Source organism: Bufo gargarizans, chromosome 5 (assembly GCF_014858855.1).
Source record: "Bufo gargarizans isolate SCDJY-AF-19 chromosome 5, ASM1485885v1, whole genome shotgun sequence".
In the NCBI taxonomy this organism is placed as follows: domain Eukaryota; kingdom Metazoa; phylum Chordata; class Amphibia; order Anura; family Bufonidae; genus Bufo; species Bufo gargarizans.
The window spans coordinates 354,656,671-354,682,252 of NC_058084.1; the positions used below are offsets into that span (position 1 = coordinate 354,656,671).

At 43.6% G+C, this 25,582-nt stretch overlaps 1 protein-coding gene across 1 annotated transcript in view; it reads right to left on the reverse strand.

Moving 5' to 3' along the window:
- Nucleotides 1-25,582, reverse strand: part of GPLD1 (glycosylphosphatidylinositol specific phospholipase D1) — a 65,088-nt gene that overhangs the window by 15,140 nt on the left and 24,366 nt on the right. Inside the window, exons 8-15 of the mRNA XM_044295335.1 lie at nt 22,496-22,603; nt 22,393-22,420; nt 22,157-22,296; nt 18,702-18,767; nt 16,876-17,002; nt 9,434-9,567; nt 5,872-6,058; nt 1,047-1,157 (exon numbers count right to left, since the gene is read on the reverse strand). Coding sequence (XP_044151270.1) covers nt 1,047-1,157; nt 5,872-6,058; nt 9,434-9,567; nt 16,876-17,002; nt 18,702-18,767; nt 22,157-22,296; nt 22,393-22,420; nt 22,496-22,603 — 901 coding nt within the window. The remainder of the gene's footprint in view (nt 1-1,046; nt 1,158-5,871; nt 6,059-9,433; nt 9,568-16,875; nt 17,003-18,701; nt 18,768-22,156; nt 22,297-22,392; nt 22,421-22,495; nt 22,604-25,582) is intronic.

Below are 25,582 nucleotides of genomic sequence, written 5' to 3' on the forward strand. Positions count from 1 at the left end.
CTCTTAGGGATCATTCAGACTACCGTATATTTGTGTCCCCATCTGTTCCGCAATTTTGCAGCACGGATGTGGACCCATTCAATGGGGCCGCAAAAGATGCAGACGGCGTCAGCCAGTATCCATGTTTTGCAGATCCGCAATTGGCAGAGTGCAAAACGGATATAGTTGGCTGCATGAGTCCTATGTCAGTGGGCAACCCTTGAACCAGGGTGTTGTGGTAAGAAATGAGAGGCTTGGGGTTTCCTATGCGGGTGCCTACAAGTTTATGGCATCTAAAGATTCGTTGTTGTTTTTTTTTTTTTTTCAGAAAGTCATGCAACAGGGTCTGTGCATATTAGTATGTGAGCATGGACCCTTGGCCATGGCTTATTAGGATTTTAGATTGCCCATTATTTGTCTAAGGGCTCATGCACACGGCCGTAGTTGTTTTGTGGTCTGTTTTTCACGGATCCGTTGTTCTGTATCTGAGGTTTCATTTAAGTCCTCTTCTGTTCCATTATTGCACAAAACATATCCGTATGGTTTCCGTATTTGATCAGTTTTTTGCGGATCGGAAACGGAAACAGTAATTTATTAATCACCAAACACATGAGAAATATGGGCTGGGCATAGCATTTCTACAGTATGGATCCGCAAAATACGGATGAAATACAGATGACATACAGATGTGTTCCGTGTGCGTTCCGTATTTTTTGCGGACCCATTGACTTGAATGGGGACATGTACTACTTTTTTGCAGAACAGCCATGCAGACAAACGGAATGCACACGGAGTAACTTACGTATTTCATACAGCTCCATTGAAGTAAATGGTTACGCATACGGTCAGCAAAAAAAAACGGAAGCGGAAAGAAAATAAGTTTGTGTGCATGAGCCCTAATAGTGATTAAAACTAAAAACTGTGCCAATGTGACACTTTTTTGTCTACATTATTGTAAAGTTCATTAATTTCCTCTGGGGTTTTGTTTGCTTGATGACCAAGGTTTTGTCTCATTTTGGGCACTAAATGTATTTATGTACTATAGAAGATAACTTTCATTTCCTTACTGTGTATGTAAGTTGCCTAGACCCAACAGATGGGGCTCCCACAGCCAGATCTAGATGTCCATCAACATTGAAGTCCAATACTGCCACAGAAGAGCCAAATCTGCCAGCGGACTGTAGAATAAATGTAAACACATAACCAGGTAAACCTACTTACCTAGAAGCTCTTAGCTACAAATAATCAATGATAAACATAGTTAGGCTACTTTCACACTCACGTTTGGTGCGGGTCCGTCATGGATCTGCACAGACTGCATCCGTTCAGAACGTATCCGTTTGTATTATCTATAACATAGCCAAGACGGATCCGTCTTGAACACCATTGAAAGTCAATGGAGGACTGATCCGTTTTCGATTGTGTCTTAGAAAACGGATCCGTCCCCATTGACTTACATTGTGTGTCAAAACGGATCAGTTTGGATCTGTTTTGTCAGATGGACACCAAATCGCTGCAAGCAGTGTCCGCCTGCAAAGGGAAATGGAGACGGAACGGAGGCAAACTGATGCATTCTGAGCGGATCCTTTTCCATTCAAAATGCATTAGGGAAAAACTGATCCGTTTTGGACCGCTTGTGAAGCCCTGAACGGATCTCACAAAACGGAAAGCCAAAACGCCAGCGTGAAAGTAGCCTTATATGTAAAAGGTACATTGATCAGCCATAGCAAAAAACCATAGACTGGGGAAGAGAATAATGCTAATTACGTTTATTATTATTTATTATTATTAAAGCGCCATCTATTCCATAGTGCTGTACATATGATAAGGGGTGCACATACATAATACAGACAATTACACTAATCATAAACAAGACAAGTTACAAACTGGTACAGAAGGAGAGAGGGCCCTGCCCGTGAGGGCTTACAATCTACATGGTATAGGAGAAAGGACACAGTAGGTGAGGGTGAAACTGGTCATGGCGGTATAGAGGCAGCAGGGTCACTGGTTGTAGGCTTGTCTGAAGAGGTGGGTTTTTAGGTTTCTTTTGAAGGATTCCACTGTAGGTGAGAGTCTGATATGTTGGGATAGCGAGTTCCAGAGTGTGGAGGATGCACGGGAGAAATCCTGGGGGCGATTGTGGGAAGAGGTGATAAGAGGAGAGGAGAGAAGGAGGTCTTGTGAGGATCAGAGAGTGCGTGTGGGGATGTATCTGGAAAGTAGCTCAGAGATGTAGGGAGGGGACAGGTTGTGGACGGCCTTGTATGTATTTGTTAGTACTTTGAAGTGAATTCGCTGGGCAATGGGGAGCCAGTGAAGGGATTGGCAGAGGGGAGAGGCAGAGAAGTAATAGGGTGAGAGGTGGATTAGTCGGGCAGCAGAGTTGAGGATAGATTGGAGGGGTGCGAGAGTGCTGGATGGGAGGCCACAGAGGAGAATGTTGCAGTAGTCCAGGCGGGAGATAATGAGGGCATGTACAAGCATTTTCGCTGATTTAAAGTTGAGTAAAGCGCGGATGCAGGAGATGTTTTTGAGTTGGAGGTGGCAGGTGGTGGAAAGGGCTTGGATGTGCAGTCGGAAGGAAAGGGCAGAATCCAAGGTCACTCCAAGGCAGCGGACTTGGTTGATCAGGGATAGTGTGCAGCCATTGATCATGATAGATAGGTCTGTTGGGGGGGTTGAGCAAGATGGGGGAAAGATGATGAGTTGTTTTATCCATGTTAAGTTTTAGAAAGAGAGAGGTGAAGAAGGATGATATGGAAGATAGGCATTGTGGGATTCTGGATAGTAAGGTAGTAATGTCTGGACCAGAGAGGTAGATTTGTGTGTCGTCAGCATAAGAGTGATACTGAAAGCCATGGGACTCTATGAGCTGTCCCAGGCCAAAAGTGTAGATAGAGAAGAGCAGGGGTCCTAGGACAGAGCCTTGCGGGACACCAACAGAGAGGGAATGAGACGAGGAAGTGTCAGTTCTGTGAGGTATGATGTGATCCAAGAGAGGGCCAGGTCAGTGATGCCAAGAGATGAGAGAGTTTGCAACAGAAGGGAGTGGTCAACAGTGTCGAAGGCAGAGGACAGGTCAAGGAGAAGGAGGACAGAGTATTGTTTCTTGGTTTTGGCTGTTAGTAGGTCATTGGTGACTTTGGTAAGGGCAGTCTCAGTCGAGTGGTGGGGTTGGAATCCAGATTGTAGGCGGTCAAAGAGGGAGCAGGAGGAGAGGTGAGAGGACAGTTCAGAATGGACATGTTGTTCAATTAGCTTTGAGGCATACGGAAGAAGTGATATGGGGCGATAACTGGACAAAGCAGATGGGTCAAGTGAAGGCTTTTTGAAGATGGGTGTAATGGTAGCATGTTTAAAAGCAGAGGGGAAGACCCCAGAGGTTAGTGATAGGTGGAAGAGATGAGTTAGGGCTGGGATAAACACTGTGGTGAGGTTAGTGATGAGGTGGGATGGGATTGGGTCAAGTGCACAGGTGGTGAGATGTGATCTGGAGAGTAGAGTGGAGAGTTTTTCTTCTGTAATGGTGGAGAAGCGGGTTTTGGGAGAAGAGGACTGAGCAGTTGTGTGGAGGGTCTGTGGGGACTGTGTACTGAAACTTTCTCTGATGTTGACTATCTTTTGTTTGAAGTATTTGGCAAAGTCCTCAGCTGAGATGAGAGGAGAGGGTGGGGGGCGCTGGGGGACGGAGAAGGGAGTTAAAAGTGTTAAAAAGTTGTTTAGGGCTGTGTGACAGGGAAGATATGAGAGATGAGAAGTAAGCCTGTTTTGCATCAGCGAGTGAGGATTTGAATGTGAGGAGGGATTGCTTGTATGCAGTGAAATGATCTTTAGAATGGGATTTCTTCCATCGCCGCTCAGAAGCCTTGGAAGCTTGTACTTCTTTTATGAGCCCTGTCAAGGGGTGGGATATGTTAAGAATCTAGTGAACAGTCCATGAAGTTGATGTGTTGAAAGCAATGGTCAAGTGTAAGGATCAGAGCTACTTTGACAGCAGCCAAATTGGGTAAAGAGAATCTCCAAAACGGCAGTGGTGTTGGCAGTACAGTGCCTTGAATAAGTACCGTATTCATACCCCTTGACCTTTGCCACATTTTCTTAACGTTACACCCACAAACTTAAATGTATTTTATTGGGATTTTATGTGAAAGACCAACACATTGTGATACATGGTTTTCATAATTTTTAATAAATAAAAATCTGGAAAGTGTGGTGTACATTTGTAATCGGCCCCCTGTACTCTTATACCCCTAAATAAAATCCAGTGTGACCAACTGCCTTCAGGAGTCACCTAATTATTAAATAGTGTTGGGTGCGAATATTCGAAGCGCAAATTTTAATTGCGAATATCGCTACTTCGAGAATTAGCGAAGATTTAGAATATAGTTCTATATATTTGTATTCTCGAATAGTCTAGATTTTTTTTTTTCATGAGTAACCTCCCTTCTTGCTTGTGGGCCAATGAGAAGGCTGCAATGTCTTTGTCTGAGCTTAGCAACATCCCTAGCAACCAATAGGAAAGTTGCCTACCCCTTACTATATAAGAACCTCCCCAGCAGCCATTTTCTGTAGTTTTATGGAGTTCTGAGAGACACAGCAGTGTCATTGCTGTGCTGTGTGCTTTACTGTTTAATTACATTAAATAGTTAGTTAGCTTATATATATATAATACAGATAGTTAGTGGGAGATAGTTTAGGTTAGATAGGGATATAGTGTAGCTGATAGGTTGCAGTGCAGGGTGTCCGCTCCAACCATGCTACCATGACTAAGGCAGTGAACAAGGTCTATGTCTAGACCGAAACGTTGACCAGTGTCTATAAATTTACCCGGATGGATTAAAAATAAAATAAATAAGTTATTTACACATCTGAGTTTTGAGTGCCGTGGTCTTTCCCAATTTCATCACTATTAGTAAACAGAGTCCACCTGTTTATAACTTTAGATGTTCTGTGAAGGCCTCAGAGGTTTGTTAGTGAACATTATGATCAAACAGCATCATGAAAACCAAGGAACACACCAGACAGGTCAGGGATAAAGTTGTGGAGAAGTTTAAAGCAGGTTAAGTTATTAAAAACTATCCTAAGCTCTGAACATCTCAGGGAGCACTGTTTAATCTATCATCTGAAAATGGAAGGAGTATGACACAACTGCAAACCTACCAAGACATGGCTGTCCATAGCCTTAACATGAAAAAAATGTGGAAAAGTTCAAGGGGTGTGAAAACTTTTTCAAGGCACTGTATGTAGTCGTAAGTAAGTGATGCACGACTGATCCTTGTAGGCCCCACCATGTAACTTACTAAACTCAAAGTTTCAGCTGCTAATGTCTTGGTACCAGATCCCATAGATGAGCCAGATCTGTTTGGTGGGACCTACACATTGTTAGACAGGTTGTTTTAATGTTATGTCTGATTGGTGTATGCTTATTTAGCAAACTATGTGAGTCACCCTAAAAAAAGTGCTTTGGTTAGCACCAACTCTTTCTCCATGGCCAGTGCAAACCTTTGCAGGTCACTCCTTTTCTATAGGCACGACACTGTTAGCAAACAAGGATGCAATCTATTTTGAAGCTAATTGACCTAATATACTGTATTGTTTCCTTCCATACTCTTTACTCCAACAAGGAAGAGAAGGGGGAAATCATACAGCAGAAGTTTTGGAAATCACTGTCCGCGAATAGAGGGCTTGGTTGTATGAACCAACCTTGTGCGTTTTGATATTTGTTCTTTCTTATACCTCACCTATCAAATGTGTATGTCATTGATATCACATTTTGGAAATATTGGCATAACAATATAGCCATAGTTTACATTATACAGCTAATATGTACCATGTCAAATAATGGTCACCTTCATCGCTATATCAAGAGAGAGTTATTCTACATCTTAGTACCTCAAAGCCTCTGAGCAATACATCTGCATCCTTATCTAGGTCCATGTCATCAGAAGGAATTCCTGAATCTTTACTGTAGATGATATACACACAGCCAACTTGAACATGGCCTAAAGTGCTGCATCCTGGGGCTCCTACAACTAAGTCCTCCCAGCCATCATTGTTAAGATCACCTTTGGTGACTGTCCTGTAAAAATATTATTATGTTAGGCACTATTTCAGATGCCTATTTTTGGCTGAGAAACATACATTTCAGGCTGTAGTGTCTGGAAAGAAATAATGTATAGGAAATACAGTATATGACACCCTCCTAATTTTCAGGTATTTTAGCAACACACATTGCAAACATGAGAATAATATCAAGCACTTTGACATGTCTGTATAAACAGACATGATGGGTCATATTAAAGTGTAACAGTCAGATTTTTATTTTATTTGCTAGTTTATTAGAGCTAGGCATGTGTACCTGAGTTAGTCTGTCAATGATTGTCAAAATATCTGTAATTACCTTATAAAAACAGCTTTCATTAATGTCCTCTGTCCCTTTCTACTGCTCCCTTAAAAGACAGTTGCTGAGGCTTGTCTGACAGTAAGACAGAGGGGCAGTCCTTCACACTGCATGCCTGCATTAGGCTTCAGAGTGAGGAGGCGTGTCTCTCAGTAATCCAATCTGATTGGCTGGCAGAGAGCTGCTGGCTAGAGCAAGTGTGTATGGGAAGTGAGGGAAAGCAGTTTTGGCCTCAGAGAACTGGCAGAGGAGCCATCTTGAGAAGGTCCTCATATTGTAAATGTTTAAACAGCTGTAACTAAGGGAAAAACTCAAGGAAAACACTGGTATGTGAAGAAACTAAAGATTGCTTTATGCATAATGCTGCTTACCTACCAACGTGTTACCTGCATCTCCTGGGAAAGAAGGTGGCAAAATTTTAGCCCGCCACTCATAACAGGCACAGTGACGTGCTAAGGGGGGAACGTGGGGGGTGGTCCTCCCCGGGTGCCAGAGCCCAGAAACAATGAGTGCTTCCATCAATACAGAGGGAAGCGTTCGTTGCTGGAGCGTCGGGAGCTGCAGTCCTGTCACTCAGCTCCCCACACTCCGTCTCTCCCGCACTGAATGGTGAAGCAGGACTTTTTACGTTTTTTTTTTTTTTTTTAACAGAGGGCATTTCTGTCATGGAGGGGCATAACTACCGTGAGGGGGCACAGTGTTGGCATAACTACAGTGAGGGGGCACAATATGAGCATAACTACCGTGAGGGGGCACATATCTGGTCAAAACTACTGTAAAGGTTGTACAATCAGGGCAATACTACTGTGAGGGGGTACGATTTTTTTAAAGTATTTGGGGGGGCAGAAAAAGGACCCACCCTTGGTGACAAACACCCTAGGCACACCACTGAGCATCACCCCTTTTCTTATGTGCTCAGCTGCTTAAACCCATCTATGTTTGTGCATAGGGGCTGAAACTAATGACACAGTATCCCGGGACTATATATGTTTAATGTATATTGAAGGCTGCATTCTGAGACAAAAAAAATCCCTCAATGCTGTTCCAGGGAGCTTTTTCCAGTTCTACTGTAAGTCAAGGAGATCTCCCGGATGCTCTGGAAGAGTCGGCAAGTATATGCTAAAGGCAGGGATGAACAGGAATTATTGTAACTGATATAATACACTGAAATATTATACAGAATATTATATGGATGATCAGAGGATCACATGTTAAAATCCTGTACTGAGGGAAAAAAAAATTTGCAAATGAAAAAAGACAATTTTATTTATTCTTGCATTTCCAAACACCTTTACTTTCATTAAAACATTTTTTTTAACACTATACATAATTGATATTGCCACATCCATAAGAAACCCATGCAATAAAATGATCATATTTTTATACTGCATGCATGGTGAACATTGTTACAAGAAATATTGTAAAATGTATGTGGTTTTTTTTTCCACCACCAGATAAATGCAATAAAAAAACTAACAAAAAGCTGTATGTACCCCAAAATGGCACCAATGAAAACTAAAACTTTCATAAAAACAAGCTTCAATGTAAAAAAAAATCTTATAATCCTTGAATGCAGTGACACAAAAACAAATTACTTAAAAATAAAGGTTTTGTTGTGGCATAGTAGAAACACACAAGAAAAACCATATACATTTGATCTTGCCGTAATTGTCTTACCCTCAGAATAAAGCTGTCATGTCACTTGTACCCCATATTTAATGCAATAAAAGCGGAACCGAAAAAAAAACTATTCTGGAACTGATATGTTTTTTCATGCCCCCAAAGAATATATAACAGTTATACAATACAACCCCAAAATGGAGTCATTAAAAAATGCACTTCGATGCAAAAATTACAAAGTTATGGCATTTGAAATGCAAAGATGAAATAAATAAATTGCAGTTCCTGAAGTCTAAAGTAGGCCTTGTCCATAAAGGCTTAAAGAGCTCAGTGACTTTAACCTCTTAATGCAAATGATGTACATGTATGTTGGTCATCATCCTAGCAGACACCACCACACTGGGTCGTGCTACACAGTGTGCCTACAGCCACCCCTGACCGCAGCCATAAACGAGCTTAGTCATAGTTTGATTAAAACGAACACTTAGCCCCGTGTCCCCTGAAGAATCCTGGGGCTCTAACCGAAGAAACGCGTTGGGACACTTAAGTATGCCCCCACCCTGACCTCCTTTGACGTCTAGGTGGTGTTATACTCCTTTTTTTCTGTGTAGTATTTGTAGTATTTCAAAGTGTGTACTCTGCCTTTGCCTGTCATAAATTGAATAGGGCCTCACCAGGGTTTCCTACTTAGGATCAGAGTTCCTGTCTGGGCCACCCCTTGCAGTTTTTTTTTGGACCCCGTCCTTTGGATACTTTATAGGGTGTCACAGGATAAGCAGGGAGGTACTAGGGCTAGTGGGCATCACTAACATTATTCCCGCCACCCAACTTGACCCCGTTTGTACCTGATTTATTCCCCTAGTGACATTTTTGTGTTCTGTGTCTATACTTGCCCAAAGGGCACGTCTTATTCGTTGTCTGTCTAGTAGGGGCTAATTTATCTCCTGTTTATTAAAAGCAAAGTTTTATTTAGTCTACTGCCCCTTGAGTTCTATTTTTTGTACATGTATGTTGCCCACTTTGATTGGATGGTGGCAGATCTATTAGGTTGCCTCCCAGTTTCTGCTGATTTGCATATCAAGCAATGAAAATAACCCATAGTTCTGCAATGACAGGGGCTCTCACTGGGATTCAGTGTTTAAATGTGGCACCATTATGGGATGCCACCTTAGTCACAAGTCAGTTTGAGAAATTTCTGATCTGTTAGAGGCCATTGATTGGTTGGCAGAGGTCAGGTATTTGCATGTGCAGTGGGATCAGAACTGACACGCTGGGACTGGATTGCTCTTATAATTTTTTTTTTTGTTTTTTTTCTTTATACCAAACCCGGCCCTTTGGCAACTTTTTATCAGTCTCAGACAACCCCTTTAACATACATAGTGGCGATATTTAGTATAGATAATATATTATAATAAATAATATATTTACACTTACCATCCCAGTCTGGAATACGGAGAATTCACAAAGTAAGTAGCTGACGGTGTGTAAATATGGTTTGAATACTGAAATTTAAGCATGTTTTTTATATTTGCAGCTTGGATGGCACTGGATAGAAGTTGCATTGAGCTCTGCAATGACGACATGATAATACCTTTTAATATCCATTATATAATTCTTGTTTTTTCTTGGCATAACAAATAAATAAATAATTAAAGCTCAGGACAAATATGATGATCTATGTCTGAGACCAGTGGAAAAATGACTTTTAAATTATGAATTACAGCAAAAGATTTCCAAAGAATTAAAGGGGTTATCCAAAAACTATAATGAACCCCCCCCCCCCCCCCAAAAAAAATGTCTGAGCACCTCATATATAGATTACACTTACCCCGCTCCCTGCATGGCATCCGCTGCATCGCGGGTGACACTAGGGAGGCTGGTCACCGTTGCGGCCTGCTATTGGCTGCTCCCCCCCTGTCACCGGATGTTTTGATCCACACGATGGAAGATGCAGTGGTGCCCTGGGATCTGGAGGGATGTGGGTTCTGGGATCCAAGTATCGTCTATAGGAGGGGCCTAGGCATTGTGGGGGCATGTGTACTATTGGATAACCCTTTTAAGGAAAGATACCACCTGACCTCTTTTTTTTTTAAGTCCATTCTTTGTAGTCTCTTTAAAAACTGCAAAAAAAAACCTGAATGTGTTGCAGCATACTAAGGTTGGGTGTGATGCCAGTAGTCCATTCTCGTTGGCATCTTCCCTCTCTCAGCAGTCATGGCCACCAAAAACCCATCCGTCTTACAGCACTTGTCGGCGGCCATGTCCCACAAGCAACTCTTGCCTCCAGGCAGGCACAGCTATTGGAATAGTTCTCCCTGCCCCGTGGGCCTGTTCTGGCCTTTCCCACTTGTGCTCTCTCCAGATCTTAAAGGGCCAGAACGTGAGCCCTCCCAGGGTTATTTACACTCCTTCCCCTATGGGAGGGTGCCAGAGTAATAAGGGCCAAGGTTGACTAGTCCTGTGAAGGTGGTGTCTATCCTGACTCCTGCTTGACTTCTTCTGGATTGATCCTGTGCTGCCTGCTCTAATCTACTACCTGTTTACTGGATCAAACAAACTCTGCCTGACTTCGGTCTGTCCACTGACGTCACTGTCATCTGTCCCCTTAGTGCAATGTTCTGGTTTCTCTCCCTCCTGGGTCAGCTGTGGTAGGAACCTGGCATTTCCCCTGTACAGAGATCTGAACAGGGGAAATGCCAGGTTAAAGGGTGAAGACCAGGGTGGCGTATTTGACAATGGCTGTAAAAGTAGTCTCACATGACTGTTCTCAGTCCGGGAAACTGTAAAACAATAAGGCCTTCTAAAGTGCTCAGGGTAGTAATAAGGCTCTCCCCAAAGTGCCCCCAATAGTAATAAGGCCCTGTAGAGTGTTCCCAGTAATTAAAATGCAGCCAATAGTGCCCGCAATAGTTATAATGTCCCCTATTGTGCTGCCAGGAGTTATAAATCCCACTTCTAGTACCTCCAGCAGATATAATGTCCCCTGTAGTGCCCCTAGTAGTACTCCCAGCAGGTATAGTGCCCCCGGCAGTTATAATGCCTCCCACTTGTGACCCCAGTAGGTTTAGTGCCCCTTTGTAGTGCCCCCAGGAACAAACACATAGACATACACTCCGTGATGTGGATTAAACAAGCCCATTGAAGTTTATTGGTCCGTTAATACCACTGACGCAACACTTATGGCATACTTGTAACGGGGCGCCGAAGGGTCACACAGTCTCCCATTAGCCGCAGACCTGCTGCTTAGCTTCGGGAGCGAGGATCTGTGTTTGGCCTCGTTCCCAGGGCGGCTTTGCTAGCTGGGAGGCTCCCTGCTCCTAGGCCTGCCTTGAGCGCCGAGCTGATCACTCGGTGCTCGACTCGTCTGTCTGTCGGTCATGTGACGCTGGCCACGTCACATGACCCTCACTCCCCACTATAAATACAGGCGGCCTGCTGGCTACAGGTTGCCTGTGATTTTTGTCTCTAGGGCTGTGTGTACTATTATTATTGCTTCCTACTTGACCTCTGGTATTGACCTTATTTGTTTCCTGACCTCGCTTTGCCCGCTCCCTTGGTACCTACGCTGTCTCTCGGATTTGACCTCGGCTCGTTCTCAAATTTAGTCTCCTGCCCCATCCCTTGTATTGACGTGACCTCCCGGACCGACCTCGGCTAGTTGACCTGCCATTGCCTTTCCCATCACTGGGTACTGTTGTCTTATGTCTTGTGTACCGCCTTCTGCCTTGGCTGTCTGTTCCTCTCCTTCTCTGTTCGCTTTGCTCTACACTTACGTAGGTCAGGGACCGTTGCCCAGTTGCGCCCAGTCACCTAGGGCGGGTGGGGCAAGTAGGCAGGGACAGGGTTGAGGGTGGCAGTTTAGGGGGTGCACTTCCTCTCTACATTCCTTACCCGTGACAGAATCACAGGCCTCAAATTAACATGGACCTTCTACAGAGTCTCACCGGGCATGTGCAGGGTCTTGCCCAAATTGTGCAAGAATTAGGGGAGAGGTTACAGGTACAGGAGACCGCCCAGACACCCCCCATTCTCGCTCCCGCCGCCATTCAGGTAGAACCGCATATCAAATTACCTGACCGGTTCTCGGGTGCCCGCCGGAATTTTTTAGCTTTCAGGGAGGGCTGCAGACTTTATTTCTGACTACGACCTCACTCCTCGGGCCCAGACACACAAAGGGTTGGGATAATCATCTCTTTGCTTCAAGGGGACCCCCAGGAGTGGGCCTTTTCTTTGCCGTCTGACTCCCCTTGTCTCAATTCTCTCGATCTCTTTTTCCAGACACTAGGGGTCCTTTACGATGAGCCTGACTGGGCATCTGTGGCTGAATCTAATCTAAAGGCCCTTACCCGGGGAGAGCGGCCTGTGGAAGATTGTTGCACCCTGTTCCGCAAGTGGTGCATTCCCTCGGGCTGGAACGAACGTGCTCTCAAATGCCAATTTAGAGCAGGGTTGACAGACAGGTTGAAGGATATGCTGGTCTGCTACCCCAGTCCTGACTCTTTGGAGGAGACCATGACCTTAGCCATCAGATTAGACAGACGGATCAGAGAGAGAGAGAGCGGGAGCATTTGTTTTATCCTCATCCCCTTCTCAAACCTGAGACTTCTCCTACCGAACCCAAGATGGAGGCTCAGTTGGACGAGCCCATGCAGCTCGGGATGATGCAAAGAGAACTACGCCGTCATCGCGGCTCTCGTTTTTAATATGGTGATTCTGACCACTGGGTTCGTCAATGTCCCAAAGCTCCTCCTTCCGGAAGATCATCCCAAGTCAGAGGGATCCAAGGACAAGGTATTCCCAGAAGTGGTAAGAAGCAAACTATTGCTGCCTGTCTCAATTTCCTTTGGGGTCTTAAAGGGGTCAGGAAGTGCTTTTGTGGATTCTGGGTCAGCATTTAGTTTTGTTGATCTCAAATTTGTTGAACGGGTAGGGATCCCAATACTAAAATTGTCCACCCCTGTCCAGGTGGTTGCTATCGACTCTACTCCCCTCCTGGGGGGCACGATAAAACTCTGTACTCCCGAGATTACCCTGTCTGTATGGGTCTGACACTCTGAGAAATGTTCTTTTTTCATTTTAGAGAATCTTCTGGTACAAGTAGTTCTTGGCATGGCCTGGCTTCAGCAACATAATCCGGTCATAAACTGGAGTTCGGGCGAGTTAGAGAGATGGGGTTCCAACTGTAGTTCTTGCTTAATTGTAGTTCAAGCTGGAGTTTCTTTTGATGCCATTTCTCACTTTATCGCTGATTTTCATGATGTTTTTTCCACTGCTGAGACCGACACTCTCCCTCCCCATAGGCCTTATGACTTTGTTATTGAGTTAGTTCCCTAGTCCATGTTCCCTATGGGACACATTTACAATCTCTCTGGTCCTGAACGCACTGCCATGAGAGACTACATCCAGGAGAGTCTTAAGAAGGGACATATTAGGCCCTCCACCTCGCCCTTGGGAGCTGGGTTCTTTTTTGTTAAGAAGAAGGACGGTGGTCTCAGACCCTGTATTGATTATAGAAACTTGAATAAAATTACTATTAGGAATCAATATTCCATCTCGTTGATTCCAGATTTATTTAACAAGATCTTGGGTACTTCTTGGTTCTCTAAACTCGATTTGAGGGGGGCTTAAAACTTGATTCGTATTAAGGAAGGTGATGAATGGAAAATGGCCTTTAATACCCCAGAGGGACACTTTGAGTATCTTGTTATGCCAATCGGTCTATGTAATGCCCCAGCTGTGTTTCAGAACTTTATGAACGACATTTTTAGAGAACTTATCGGCAAAGTTATGATTGTTTATCTTGATGATATTCTTGTCTTTTCACCTGACTGGAATACCCATGTATCTCACATCAGATCTGTTCTTAGAATCCTCAGGGAGAATCATCTGTCCGTTAAATTGGAGAAATGCGTGTTTGGCGTTCAAGAGATTCCCTATCTTGGGTACATTCTTACTCCACATTCATTTAAAATGGATCCCAGTAAGGTTCAGGCTATGCAAGACTGGGTAAGACCATCCTCCTTAAAGGCACTTCAACTCTTTTTAGGATTCGCCAACCTTTATCGTAAATTCATAAATAATTTTTCTGTTATCGCTAAGCCCCTTACTGATTTAACTAAGAAAGGGTCTGATCTTATCAACTGGTCATTGGAGGCCTGTCAGGCCTTTGAGACTTTAAATTTTTTTTTCAAGTGGCCCCAGTCTTGGTTCAGCCTAATCCTGAGGAACCTTTTGTGGTGGAGGTGGATGCCTCGGAGGATGGTGTGGGGGCCATTCTTTCCCAGGGGTCTTCCAATTTCACAAATTTAAGACCGTGTGCCTTCTTCTCTCGCAAGTTCTCTCCTTCGGAGAGAAATTGCGACATTGGAAACCGCAAACCGCGAGTTACTGGCCATAAAGTGGGCATTTGAAGAATGGAGGCATTTTTTAGAAGGGGCTAAACACTGTATTACGGTCTTCACTGATCATAAGTCTTTACTCAAGAAATATGTGTCGCTAGTGGTTCCTTCTAAAAAACCTCCCCCACCTGTGGAGGTTGAAGGTCAGGAAGAATTCGTCATCTCTAGAATCATGAATGTTAGAAAGGTTAGAAACGCCTTTCAATACCTGGTCCACTGGAAAGGTTTTTGACCCGAGGAGAGGTCTTGGGTACCTGTGTCCAGGATGCATGCTTCCAGGTTAATTGCTAAGTTTCACCGGAAACACCCTGAGAAACCTCGTCCACAATGCTTGGGTCCGGTGGCCCCTCGTAAAAGGGGGGGTACTGTAACGGGGCGCCGAAGGCGCACTCTGTCTCCCATCAGCCGCAGACCTGCTGCTTAGCTTCAGGAGCGAGGATCTGTGTTTGGCCTTGTTCCCAGGGCGGCTTTGCTAGCTGGGAGGCTCCCTGCTCCTAGGTCTGCCTTGAGTGCCGAGCTGATCACTCGGTGCTGGACTCGTCTGTCTGTCGGTCATGTGACAATGGCCACGTCACATGACCCTCACTCCCCACTATAAATACAGGCGGCCTGCTGGCTACAGGTTGCCTGTGATTTTCGTCTCTAGGGCTGTGTGTACTATTATTATTATTGCTTCCTACTTAAACTCTGGTATTGACCTTGTTTGTTTCCTGACCTCGCTTTGCCCGCTCCCTTGGTACCTACGCTATCTTTCGGTTTGACCTCGGCTCGTTCTCTAATTTTGTCTCTTGCCTCATCCCTTGTATTGACGTGACCTCCCAGACCAACCTCGGCTAGTTGACCCGCCATTGCCTTTCCCATCACTGGGTACAGTTGTCTTATCTACCTCCCTGTCTATCCGTTTGCCTTAGTCTTGTGTACCACCTTCTGCCTTGGCTGTCTGTTCCTCTCCTTCTCTGTTCGCTCTGCTCTACACTTACGTAGGTCAGGGACTGTCGCCCAGTTGCGCCCCGTCACCTAGGGCGGGTGGTGCAAGTAGGCAGGGACAGGGTTGAGGGTGGCAGTTTAGGGGGTGCACTTCCTCTCTACCTTCCTTACCCGTGACAATACCATTGTTAGGAAATGCTTTGAAAACCTCTTTTCAGTCTAACAGTGCCCATGGAATACAGATGACACACACAGGGCAAAAAACAGGCACACAGAACAAACACAGATTGTTCACGGACATCTTTACAGATGAATCACTGACCATCTTGTCACAGGTACCATCATGAATTTTTTTTTATCACACAACAAAAATCACTGTTTGTAGACACCAAAAGTACTATTTTACCTTTTTTTTTTATTCAGTGCTGTTTCCTTTGTCTACTTTTAGTAAAGTTATTTGCACTTTGTGTGCTCACTATTAATTCCATACTCCTCCTAATTTACTAGTCTAAGTCAATGAGTATGGCAGCTTGAGCACCTTTATCATTTTAGCCCTCCCTCACTACAATCATCATGTAGCAGGCTAGCAACAACAAGCTAGTTTCTGCACCTCAACTCCGCTAGCCTGCCCTGCCTCCCATGGAGCATGGAGGCAGAGAGCAGGCACAGAGGAGGAAGCATCGGACACTGTATAACTGCTGCACTGATACCGTCCCCTCAAAGGACTTTTTTTCAACATTTATGGTGCCAAAGAGGTTTGCAAAGAGGTTTCTATTGGGAAGTGCCATAGCATCGTAAAATGTAGTTATAACTGAAAGCAAACTAAGGACTCATGCACACGACCGTTCCGTTTTTTGCGGTCCGCAAACCGCGGATCCGCAAAAAAGGAAGCCGCCTGTGTGGCTTCCGCAATAGGCATTGTAGAAATGCCTATTCTTGTCTGCAAAACGGACAAGAATAGGATATGCTATATTTTTTTTGCGGGGCCACGGAACGGAGCAAAGGATGCGGACAGCACACGGAGTGCTGTCTGCATCTTTTGCGGCCCCATTGAATTGAATGGGTCCGCACCTGAGACGCAAAAACTGCGGCTCGGATGTAAACCCGAAAAACGGTAGTGTGCATGAGGCCTTAAAGTGTAACTGTCATTCTTTTTTTTATTTTTGTAATGTGTAGGGGCAGTGTTACTGACCAATTTTGTAATATACTTTAATTAATGAAATTGTACATTTCTATTAGAAAAATAGCTGTAAAGCGGGCCATTTTGAGCCTTAGCAACGCTCCTGTCTTCTGTTTACATAATGGTGGAGACTTGCTCGACATTGACTGTGTTATGTAAACAGAAGACAGAGGAGTGTTGCTGAGGCTCAAAATGGGCCACTTTAGAGCTTTTTTTTCTAATACAAATGTATATAATACAATTTCAGTAATTAAAGTATATTACAAAAAGGGTCAGTATAACAGCCCCTACACATAAAAAAAAAAGTAAAGTTAAACTTTAAAGTTAGGATAGTCTTAATGGCTGGAAATAGAGCTGAATAAAGAGGGTACCTCTGCCCATTCATTTAGTTGGTAATAGACCCCGGATTCTTTTGAGATGATATCAGTCCCTATTAATGCCATAGATGAATTGGAGTCTCTGTAGGATTCATTGTTCGGTACTCGTATTTTTCCTGGACTGTGAAAATATATAAAAAAACATATTGGTCAATAGCTGTCAAGATTACTTTAGTGAAGCTAGTGGCTCTCTAAGTACATGCTCCATGAGAGATCCCTTTGTGTATTCCAATCTATAGGGCCCCACCGACCCCAGAGTGTGTTGGTAAAATAAGTCGGGGAGGTATAAGACAGTACACATTTTTTCAAATTCATTGTATGGTGTTTATATTCGACTATACACAGGTTTACTGCAAAACAAAAATGGAAGCCTATAAACAACGTGTGCTGCTATCAGAGAATTGCATCCGAGGTATACAGCACACTGTGAAAAGACTAAGGTCTCTTTCACACGGGCGTCATGTTTTTGCCCGGATAAGATGCGGGTGTGTTGCGGGAAAATGTGCGATTTTTCCGCGCGAGTGCAAAACATTGTAATGCATTTTGCACGCGCCTGATAAAAATCGGCATGTTTGGTACCCGAACTTCTTCGGAGAAGTTAGGGCTTGGGATCGGTGTTCTGTAGATTGTATTAGATTGTATTATTTTCCCTTATAACCTGTTATAAGGGAAAAAAATTGCATTCTTAATACAGAATGCTTAGTAAAATAGGCATAGAAAATGGTCTAAATATAAGATAACTAGGAAGCTGTCTTACATTTATAGAAGCGGCTGTGGATCCGCCGAAGTTATGTAGAGGCCGGCTCCTCTTAATAAGGACCTGCGCTGGCAGTGGATCCGCTAGAGTTATGAAGACCAGCGTCTGAAACGCTGGTCTTAATAAATGTCCCCCTAAGCCTTCTATTATCCTACTATGTTACACTGCAATTACTTTTTATGTGTGCACAAAACATTGCCCAATTCACAAAAATCATGCCTGACACACAGAGTTGCAGTGATATTCCTTTGAAGATATGTCCACCTCTTTTTGGACCCAGGAGCTTGATTGTCTACTGAAAGTCAAGATAAATGGGAGGAATGTATGATGGGCTGCTTCTACAGCTGTGGTCTGTACCTTGCTCGAGTAGTAGTGCTGCAATGAGTAATGACCTTGGCCGTGCAGTATGGTGCATTTTCCATCTTCCTACCCTTATATCCTGAGTCATGTATCTTGTGCATAGTTACCACCACGTTCCTGTCACGTATTGTATGCGCATTTTGGCTATTCTTCCTCTTATCTGGTTATGACCATAATTGCTTCTCTGGTTATGACTTGTGGTTCTGTCTGCCCTCTGGAATCCCTCATGGCTTTGTCTCTGAGCATTGATCCTGCCCTGGTACCATTTCTGGTTTATTTCACATTCTTGTTTCTTGTCTATTTTCTTGACTCTTATTTTGGTCCGTCATCCATATGTTTCTGTGCCAATCTCAAGAGCCATAAACTTGTGATTCCCCATGAAGGGGGAACATCATTAGACTCCATGTCTGATGGTAGTCCATTACACTCTGAATGAGGTTCAAAGGGTCCACATAAGTTTTAGAGGAACTTCAAGATAGAAAAACAGAGCAAGGATTCAAGCTTCATTAAAAGCACAACAAAGATGTCAAGTAAAAAGTTCATTTTTAGCTCTTGGTATTGCTGTTGTCCTCACGTTTCTCCATTACTGGTGTAGACACCAGAGCAGCAAATAAGAAATTGCACATTCTTTATGAATGTTTGTTTTTATGTGTTTTATGTGAATTCAGTGTTTGAATGCATTGATATCTTGCTCTCCACTTACAGATTGAAGTTTCTCTTCTGTACATTGCACTGTATGAAGACAGGATTTTCAGGCAAGTAGCAGTTGCTAAATGAATTGTAGAAAACAGTGACTATGTTAGTTCATATGTTTTATGCTTGGAATATCTATATTAGTAACTATAGTCCAGTAATGAAAATAAATTAACCAAGTATAATCAAATATCTTATAAAAATACATATAACTAAAAGAGTATTTCAGCCATGAACATTTATCACCTTTCCATTGTCCCATACAAATATTCTACAGTTTTCAAACCAGCACCTGGATCTAAATACTTTTGTAGTTGCATGTACCTGCAGTTTTTTATTTATTTTATTATTATTATTTCCTTGTCCAGCTCACTGAGATGCTCAGTTTCACCCTTAACCCCTTAAAGACAAGGCCTATTTTCATTTAGCATTTTGGATTTTTCATCCCCACGTTCCAATAATTTTTATATTTTTCTGTTCACATAGCTATATGAGGTTTTTTTTTTTTTTGCAGACGCCACAATGAAAAAAAAAAAACAGAACTCTGCCAAGGTATTTGAAGTTTTGACATCACAGTGTTCACTGTGCGCTAAAAATGACCCGACATCCTTATTCTGCGGCTCAATATGAATGCGGCGATACAAAATTGATACTTTTACCAAAAATAAAAACCTTGCATTGCCATATACAGCCATAACTTTTTTTATATTTCAGTCTACAAAGCAGTACGAGGGCTTGTTTTTTGCATTACAAACTGTATTTTTTATTGGTACAATTTTTGTGGTATGTACGACTTTTTGACTACCGTTATTCATTTTTTGGGGGGGACAACATGGCAAAAAATGGCAAATCACGTGTTTTTTTTTTTTTTTTTCATTACAGAATTTCTTTATTTTTTTTTTTTTTTTTTATAACTTTTAATATCTCAGTATGGAGAAAGCCATGGCAGGCCTGGATCACTTCAGCAGCATCCAGGCTGCCATAGCAACCGATCAGAGCCCCGCGATTTCACTGCAGGGGCTCCGATCGGAAGGCAGAGGCTGTCGAATTCTTCTGCCTTTACCCACAGGTGTGGTGATCAGCGTTGATCATGGCACTTGAGGGGCTAAATGACGGGGGTGGCGCGATCGCCGCTCCCTGTCAGTGTATGATACAGCCGGCATCCGCCGTGTATGGAGCCCGCTCCATACATCTCCTCATGCATTATGATGTACATGTACTTGATAATGTGTAAAGGGGTTAAACTGTCTCCTGAGTTGTAATAGGGGGAGGGCTGCAGCACAATGGACACGCCCCCTTAGCTGCAGAAGAAAAGATGCTCCTTGAGCTGTCAGCTTGATATAAATCTTTTAGAATTTTGAGATGGGGAAACAGCTCTCCTCGTCTGACACTGTTTGTGTGAATAAATTAAATGTTCTGGACTGACATTCTGCTGTTTGGTCACAAGATGCCGCTGTTTCCTAACACAGCTACAGACTGCACATATATCTCCATATTCATGAGAGAGGTGGGGTTTTACACAGAGTCTGGGGAGAGGACAAGGAAGGCAGCAGCCATCTTAGAGTAAGGCTGTGAGAGAAACTGAGGAACTTTGTGAGCAGAGAGCCCGACAGCATCCTGGTGTGAGAGCATCCCTTAGTGACCAGAGCTGCAGCTAAGTGAAGCTGATCGTGCTTAGGACCCTTATTCTGTTCAGAGGAAGGAGGATTGCTGCCAGGAACGCTGATGAGAGTAGAGGAACAAACCAACATACACTGCGGGACCGCATGCTTGTTGGAGAGACATTTGTTCTGTTCAGAGTCACCAGCGGATGCAAAGCAGACCTGGGTCGGTAAGATCGTGCATGCGCCTCATCACAGTGTTGGCGCCTAGAGACTGAGACCAGGCCTGTAGTTAGTTATTTAGGGTTTCTGTTTGTGTCAGGCCACAAGTGTTACTACTGTTCATTGCAAGGACTCCATCATTTAAAGGGACATTTCACAATGGAGAGATGATAAAATCCCCAAAAACTCAAGCCAGGCTGGCGTTTTGTTCAGAAGGAATACTCAGGCACGTGCTACAGGACCAGCTATGGGAGGGGGAAAACTGTAGATCTGTGTAAGATTGTAAGCTGTTGTGCTGCACCGCAGGCTAGCCCGTACCACACACCCATACAGTGATTCTTGTTCTTTTAGCGTCATAACAGGTAAGGTGTGGCAGTTTAGTTGTGCCCGCCAATAGGTAAATTACTGCCCTTTTCTCCTTCATCCATCGGAGTGCACCGTGCTGTGCAGCACAAGGGTCTCAGCCTTCGGGATGGGTGTATGTAAATTTATTGTATGTTCCCAGCATTTGTGGTTGTGTTTATTCTGTTTTGGCAAAAGCTGGTGTTGGGGTTGCTTTCCTTGTTTGTGACTTTGTTGTATCCTGGAGACGCCACCCCGGTACACGGCTTACAGAACAATGAATGAGGAGATCTCTGGATCCATGTGAGGTACAGGGCTGGTTCTAGTTTTGTTAGATTTTGTTTTTTAACATTAGTCATGAGATAGGTGTTAAAATGGTCATCCCACTACATTTATCACCAGTGTCGGACTGGGGTACCTAGGGCCCACCAGTAAAATTTATTTTGGGGGCCCACCGTACGGATACATTTGAATATAATAAATAATATATGAACATAGGCTGGTTGAGGTGCTGTATATTGAATATATGTATGTAGTGCAGTAAATCCAATGTGTTATGGCCACTTGTGGAGGGGGTGGGAGACTAGGGGCCTACCCTGCTCAGGGGCCCACCGGGGGATTCCCCTGTACCCCTGTGGGCCAGTCCGAGCCTGTTTATCACCCACTCTCAGTCACCTTCTCCCATTATCACCTACTCAATTTAATCGCTAAAATATAGGGGACATGAGCCACCATTCTGGATGCACTTCAGTGGAGCAGTGGTTGCACATCTGCACGTCTATGGGAGCGCTGTACTCAGCTATCTCCTTCTTACGTTGAATGGAGAGATAAGGCACATGTGTGACCACTGATCCATTCAATAGCATCCAGAACATTAGCTCACAATCCCCTTTGTAGTGATTTATGGGGTCACAGTGGTTGGACCTCAACTGATCATACATGAAAGACCTAACCTGTGAGAGGTAATAAATTATTATGGTGGGTAACGTCTTTAAATATTAGCTCAATGGATGTCTAAATGCTGGGACATAATCCCTACAATGGTGTACCCCAGTCACCCATCACCTCCACACTACTACGTACAGTTGTATAGAACGGTGGCTGAGCATGCTCAATACGACTTCACAGAAGTTAAGAAAACTGACATTTTGCATGGAGCAGCAGTATGGAGAGACCACCACCAATCTAACATTTATCAGCCATCCCATCAATAGGTAATAAATGTTCGCACCTGGAATAGTCTTATAATATTTAACCTGAATTAATCATGAAATAACCCAATATAAAATCTATAACATACCTGGTACCATTGTCTAGCAGGAAGCTCATTACATGAAATATGTTTGTCGACCAAGCAGCCATATCATCCACGCCACCAAGAAAATATTCATGGAATCTCTCCACAAGGAAGGGCGACTTTCTACCATATGTTGAGTAAAGCTGATGAACCAATAAAACAATACAATAACTAGACAACTCCTCTTGATTTTTCATATATATAATCTGCTTATCAAAAGCTTATAGAAATGGGTGTACCTTGGAAACAGCCATATATTCCCCATATCTAAAAAAAAAAAAACACCAATTAAAAATGATAATTGTTTTACATGGATGTCTCTGTGAGTATAAATATACTCACAGTTCAAGAAAAAGTATGTAGGTGCACTCAATGATTACACTCTCTGTGATGACCGTTTTGTTATAAAGCTCCTGATATATATTTACAAGGTCCTTCACCGGTATATACCTGGAGAAGAATGAAAAGTGGAAGAAACACTGTAAGCCATGGTCTCCATTAATACAAAGCACAAAATATATGGACAAGTTTTTAAATGCCTGAAACATTGTGACAGCCCAGTACCCCAGAGGATGACTGAACAAGGGTTAATTATTGCAAAAAGAGTTTGCAATAGAGCTTATATTCAGTAAAGTATTGCAACAAACACCTTTTTCCACCTACATACTATAAATTGCTAAAACGTCACTTTAATTTATATAGGTTATACGCTTGACTAGTAAGGAAACAAACAAAAAGAAACTAAGCTTAAAAACGATCAGGGTGAGCTAGGGCTATTGCACATGTTGTGCTGGTCTGTGGCTTAACAGCCTATCTATCACAGTTCCTCAGCTTGTCTGCATCGGTGGCCTCGTGCTGCTACTGGTGCTTACACTTTCAGACTATTTGTCTCTACCTCCTATATATATATATTTTTGTTGGTGCTCACTACCTGTGCTAAAATCTAACTCAAAGGCTGCCCTCGGCATGTTTCACCGAGCATTCGGCATCTTCAGGGGTTTGATCAGTCTACAGCCTGAAGGGGAGGAGACGGGCTCTTTTGAAGACTCTGATAGTGACATCAGGATAGGGAGCCAGTCACGGCCTCCCTATCTAGCTGAATTGGTCCCTTACATCATAGGGTTTCATCTATTGGACATACCTCTCCTACTGTTCCTCCCTCCTTAGAGACGCACTCGTCCTTCTGACATGAGCGCTCCATCATTTTACTGTGCATATGCTTGGACTTAGTCTTTGTATCTCACATTGTCTACCACTGTGCATGTCTCGGGACTTAGTCTCCTGGAGTGCTTATTACTCACACTACACAGGTCTGAATCTTTCATAGCCTGTCACTTAATTCTCCCTCCCTCTGTTTCATTCTAAGTTGATTCGCTCATCCCTATTGATGATGTATCCTGAGGATAGGTCATCACAGGAATTAACACAAAATGGATTTGAAAAAACTTTCATTGTTTTTTTTAAAAGATTTTTTAAAGATCCACTTTGTGGATTTTGGAGCCTCCATTTTTTTTAGGATGTTTTTCAGGTACTACTACAGGTTAGCAGAGGCCTTTTCAGTGCCAAAACATAAGAAACAACTCCGAAATAACCCATTTTGGAAACTACACCCCTTAAAGAATGAATCTATTGTGAGCATTTTCAGCTCATAGACGTTTCAAAATACCTTATTAGAACTGGCATGTGAACATTAAAATTTAAATTTCACAATACTATGTATAACTCTTTTTGCAAGGGTTAACAGGCATAAAAGCAACCCACAAACTGTTATGCAATTTCTTCTGTGTGTGGCAACACTTCATATGTGGTCATAAACTGCTGCAGGCTTTAGGAGGGAAGGATTGGGCTGAAATGATTTTCTAAGAGCGCTAACTTTTTTTTATTTTTATGTTTTCTACATACACAAAAGACCCATTACTCTCAAATCTGTCTAAATCTGTGTTAGTGAGCACTTCTCCTTTGCTGAGATCATCCATCCCACCTTACAGATGTGGCATATCAAGGTGCCGATTATACAGCATGAATATTGCACAGGTGTGCCTTAGACTGCCCACAATAAAAGACCACTCTGAAATGTGCACAGTTTTGCCTTACTGGGGGTCAGAAAACCAGTCAGTATCTGATGTGGCCAACATTTGCCTCACGCAGTGTAACACATCTCTGTGGCATAGTTTTGATCAGGTTGTTGATTGTGGCCCGTGGAATGTTGGTCCACTCCTCTTCAATAGCTGTGCGAAGTTGCAGAATATTGGCAGTAACTGGAACACGCTGTTGTATACACCGATCTGGAGCATCCCAAACATGCTCAATGGGTAACATGTCTGGTGAGTATGCTGGCCATGCAAGAACTGGGAGGTTTTCAGCTTCCAGGAACTGTGTACAGATTCTTGCAATCTGGGGCCGTGCATTATTATACTGCAACATGTGGTGATGGTCGTGGATGAATGGCACAACAATGGGCCTCAGGATCTCGTCATGGTATCTCTGTACATTCAAAATGGTATCAATAGAATGCGCCTCTGTTTGTTGTCCATTACATACGCCTGCCCATACCATAACCCCACCGTCTCCATGGGCCACTCGATCCACAACATTGAAGTCAGCAAACCGCTCATCCACACAACGCCTCACACGCTGTCTGCCATCTGCCCTGAACAGTGAAAACTGCGACTCATCCGTAAACAGAACGCCTCTCCAACGTGCCAATTGCGAATAAATGTGAGCATTTGCCACTCAAGTTGGTTACGACGATGAACTGCAGTCAGGTCCAGACCCCGATGAGGACGACGAGCATGCAGATGAGCTTCCCTGAGACGGTTTCTGACAGTTTGTGCAGAACTTCTTTGGTTATGCAAACCAATTGTTGCTGCAGCTGTCCGGGTGGCTGGTTTCAGACGATCATGGAGGTGAACATGCTGGATGTGGAGGTCCTGGGCTGGTGTGGTTACACGTGGTCTGCGGTTGTGAGGCCGGTTGGATGTACTGCAAAATTCTCTGAAACACCTTTGGAGGCAGCTTATGGTAAAGAAATGAACATTCATTGCATGGGCAACAGCTTTGGTAGACATTCCTGCAGTCAGCATGCCAATTGCACGCTGCCTCAAACATTGCGACATCTGTGGCATTGTGCTTCAATCATTGCGACATCTGTGGCATTGTGCTGTTTGATCAAACTGCACATTTCAGAGTGGCCTTTTATTGTGGGCAGTCTAAGGCACACCTGTGCAATATTCATGCTGTCTAATCAGCACCTTGATATGCCACACCTGTGAGGTGGGATGGATTATCTGGGCAAAGGAGAAGTGCTCAGTAACACAGATTTAGACAGATTTGTGAACAATATTTGAGAGTAAGGGTCCATTCACACGTCCGTAGAATGGGCCCGCATCCGTTCCGCAAATTGCGGAACGGGTGTGGACTAGAGTTGAG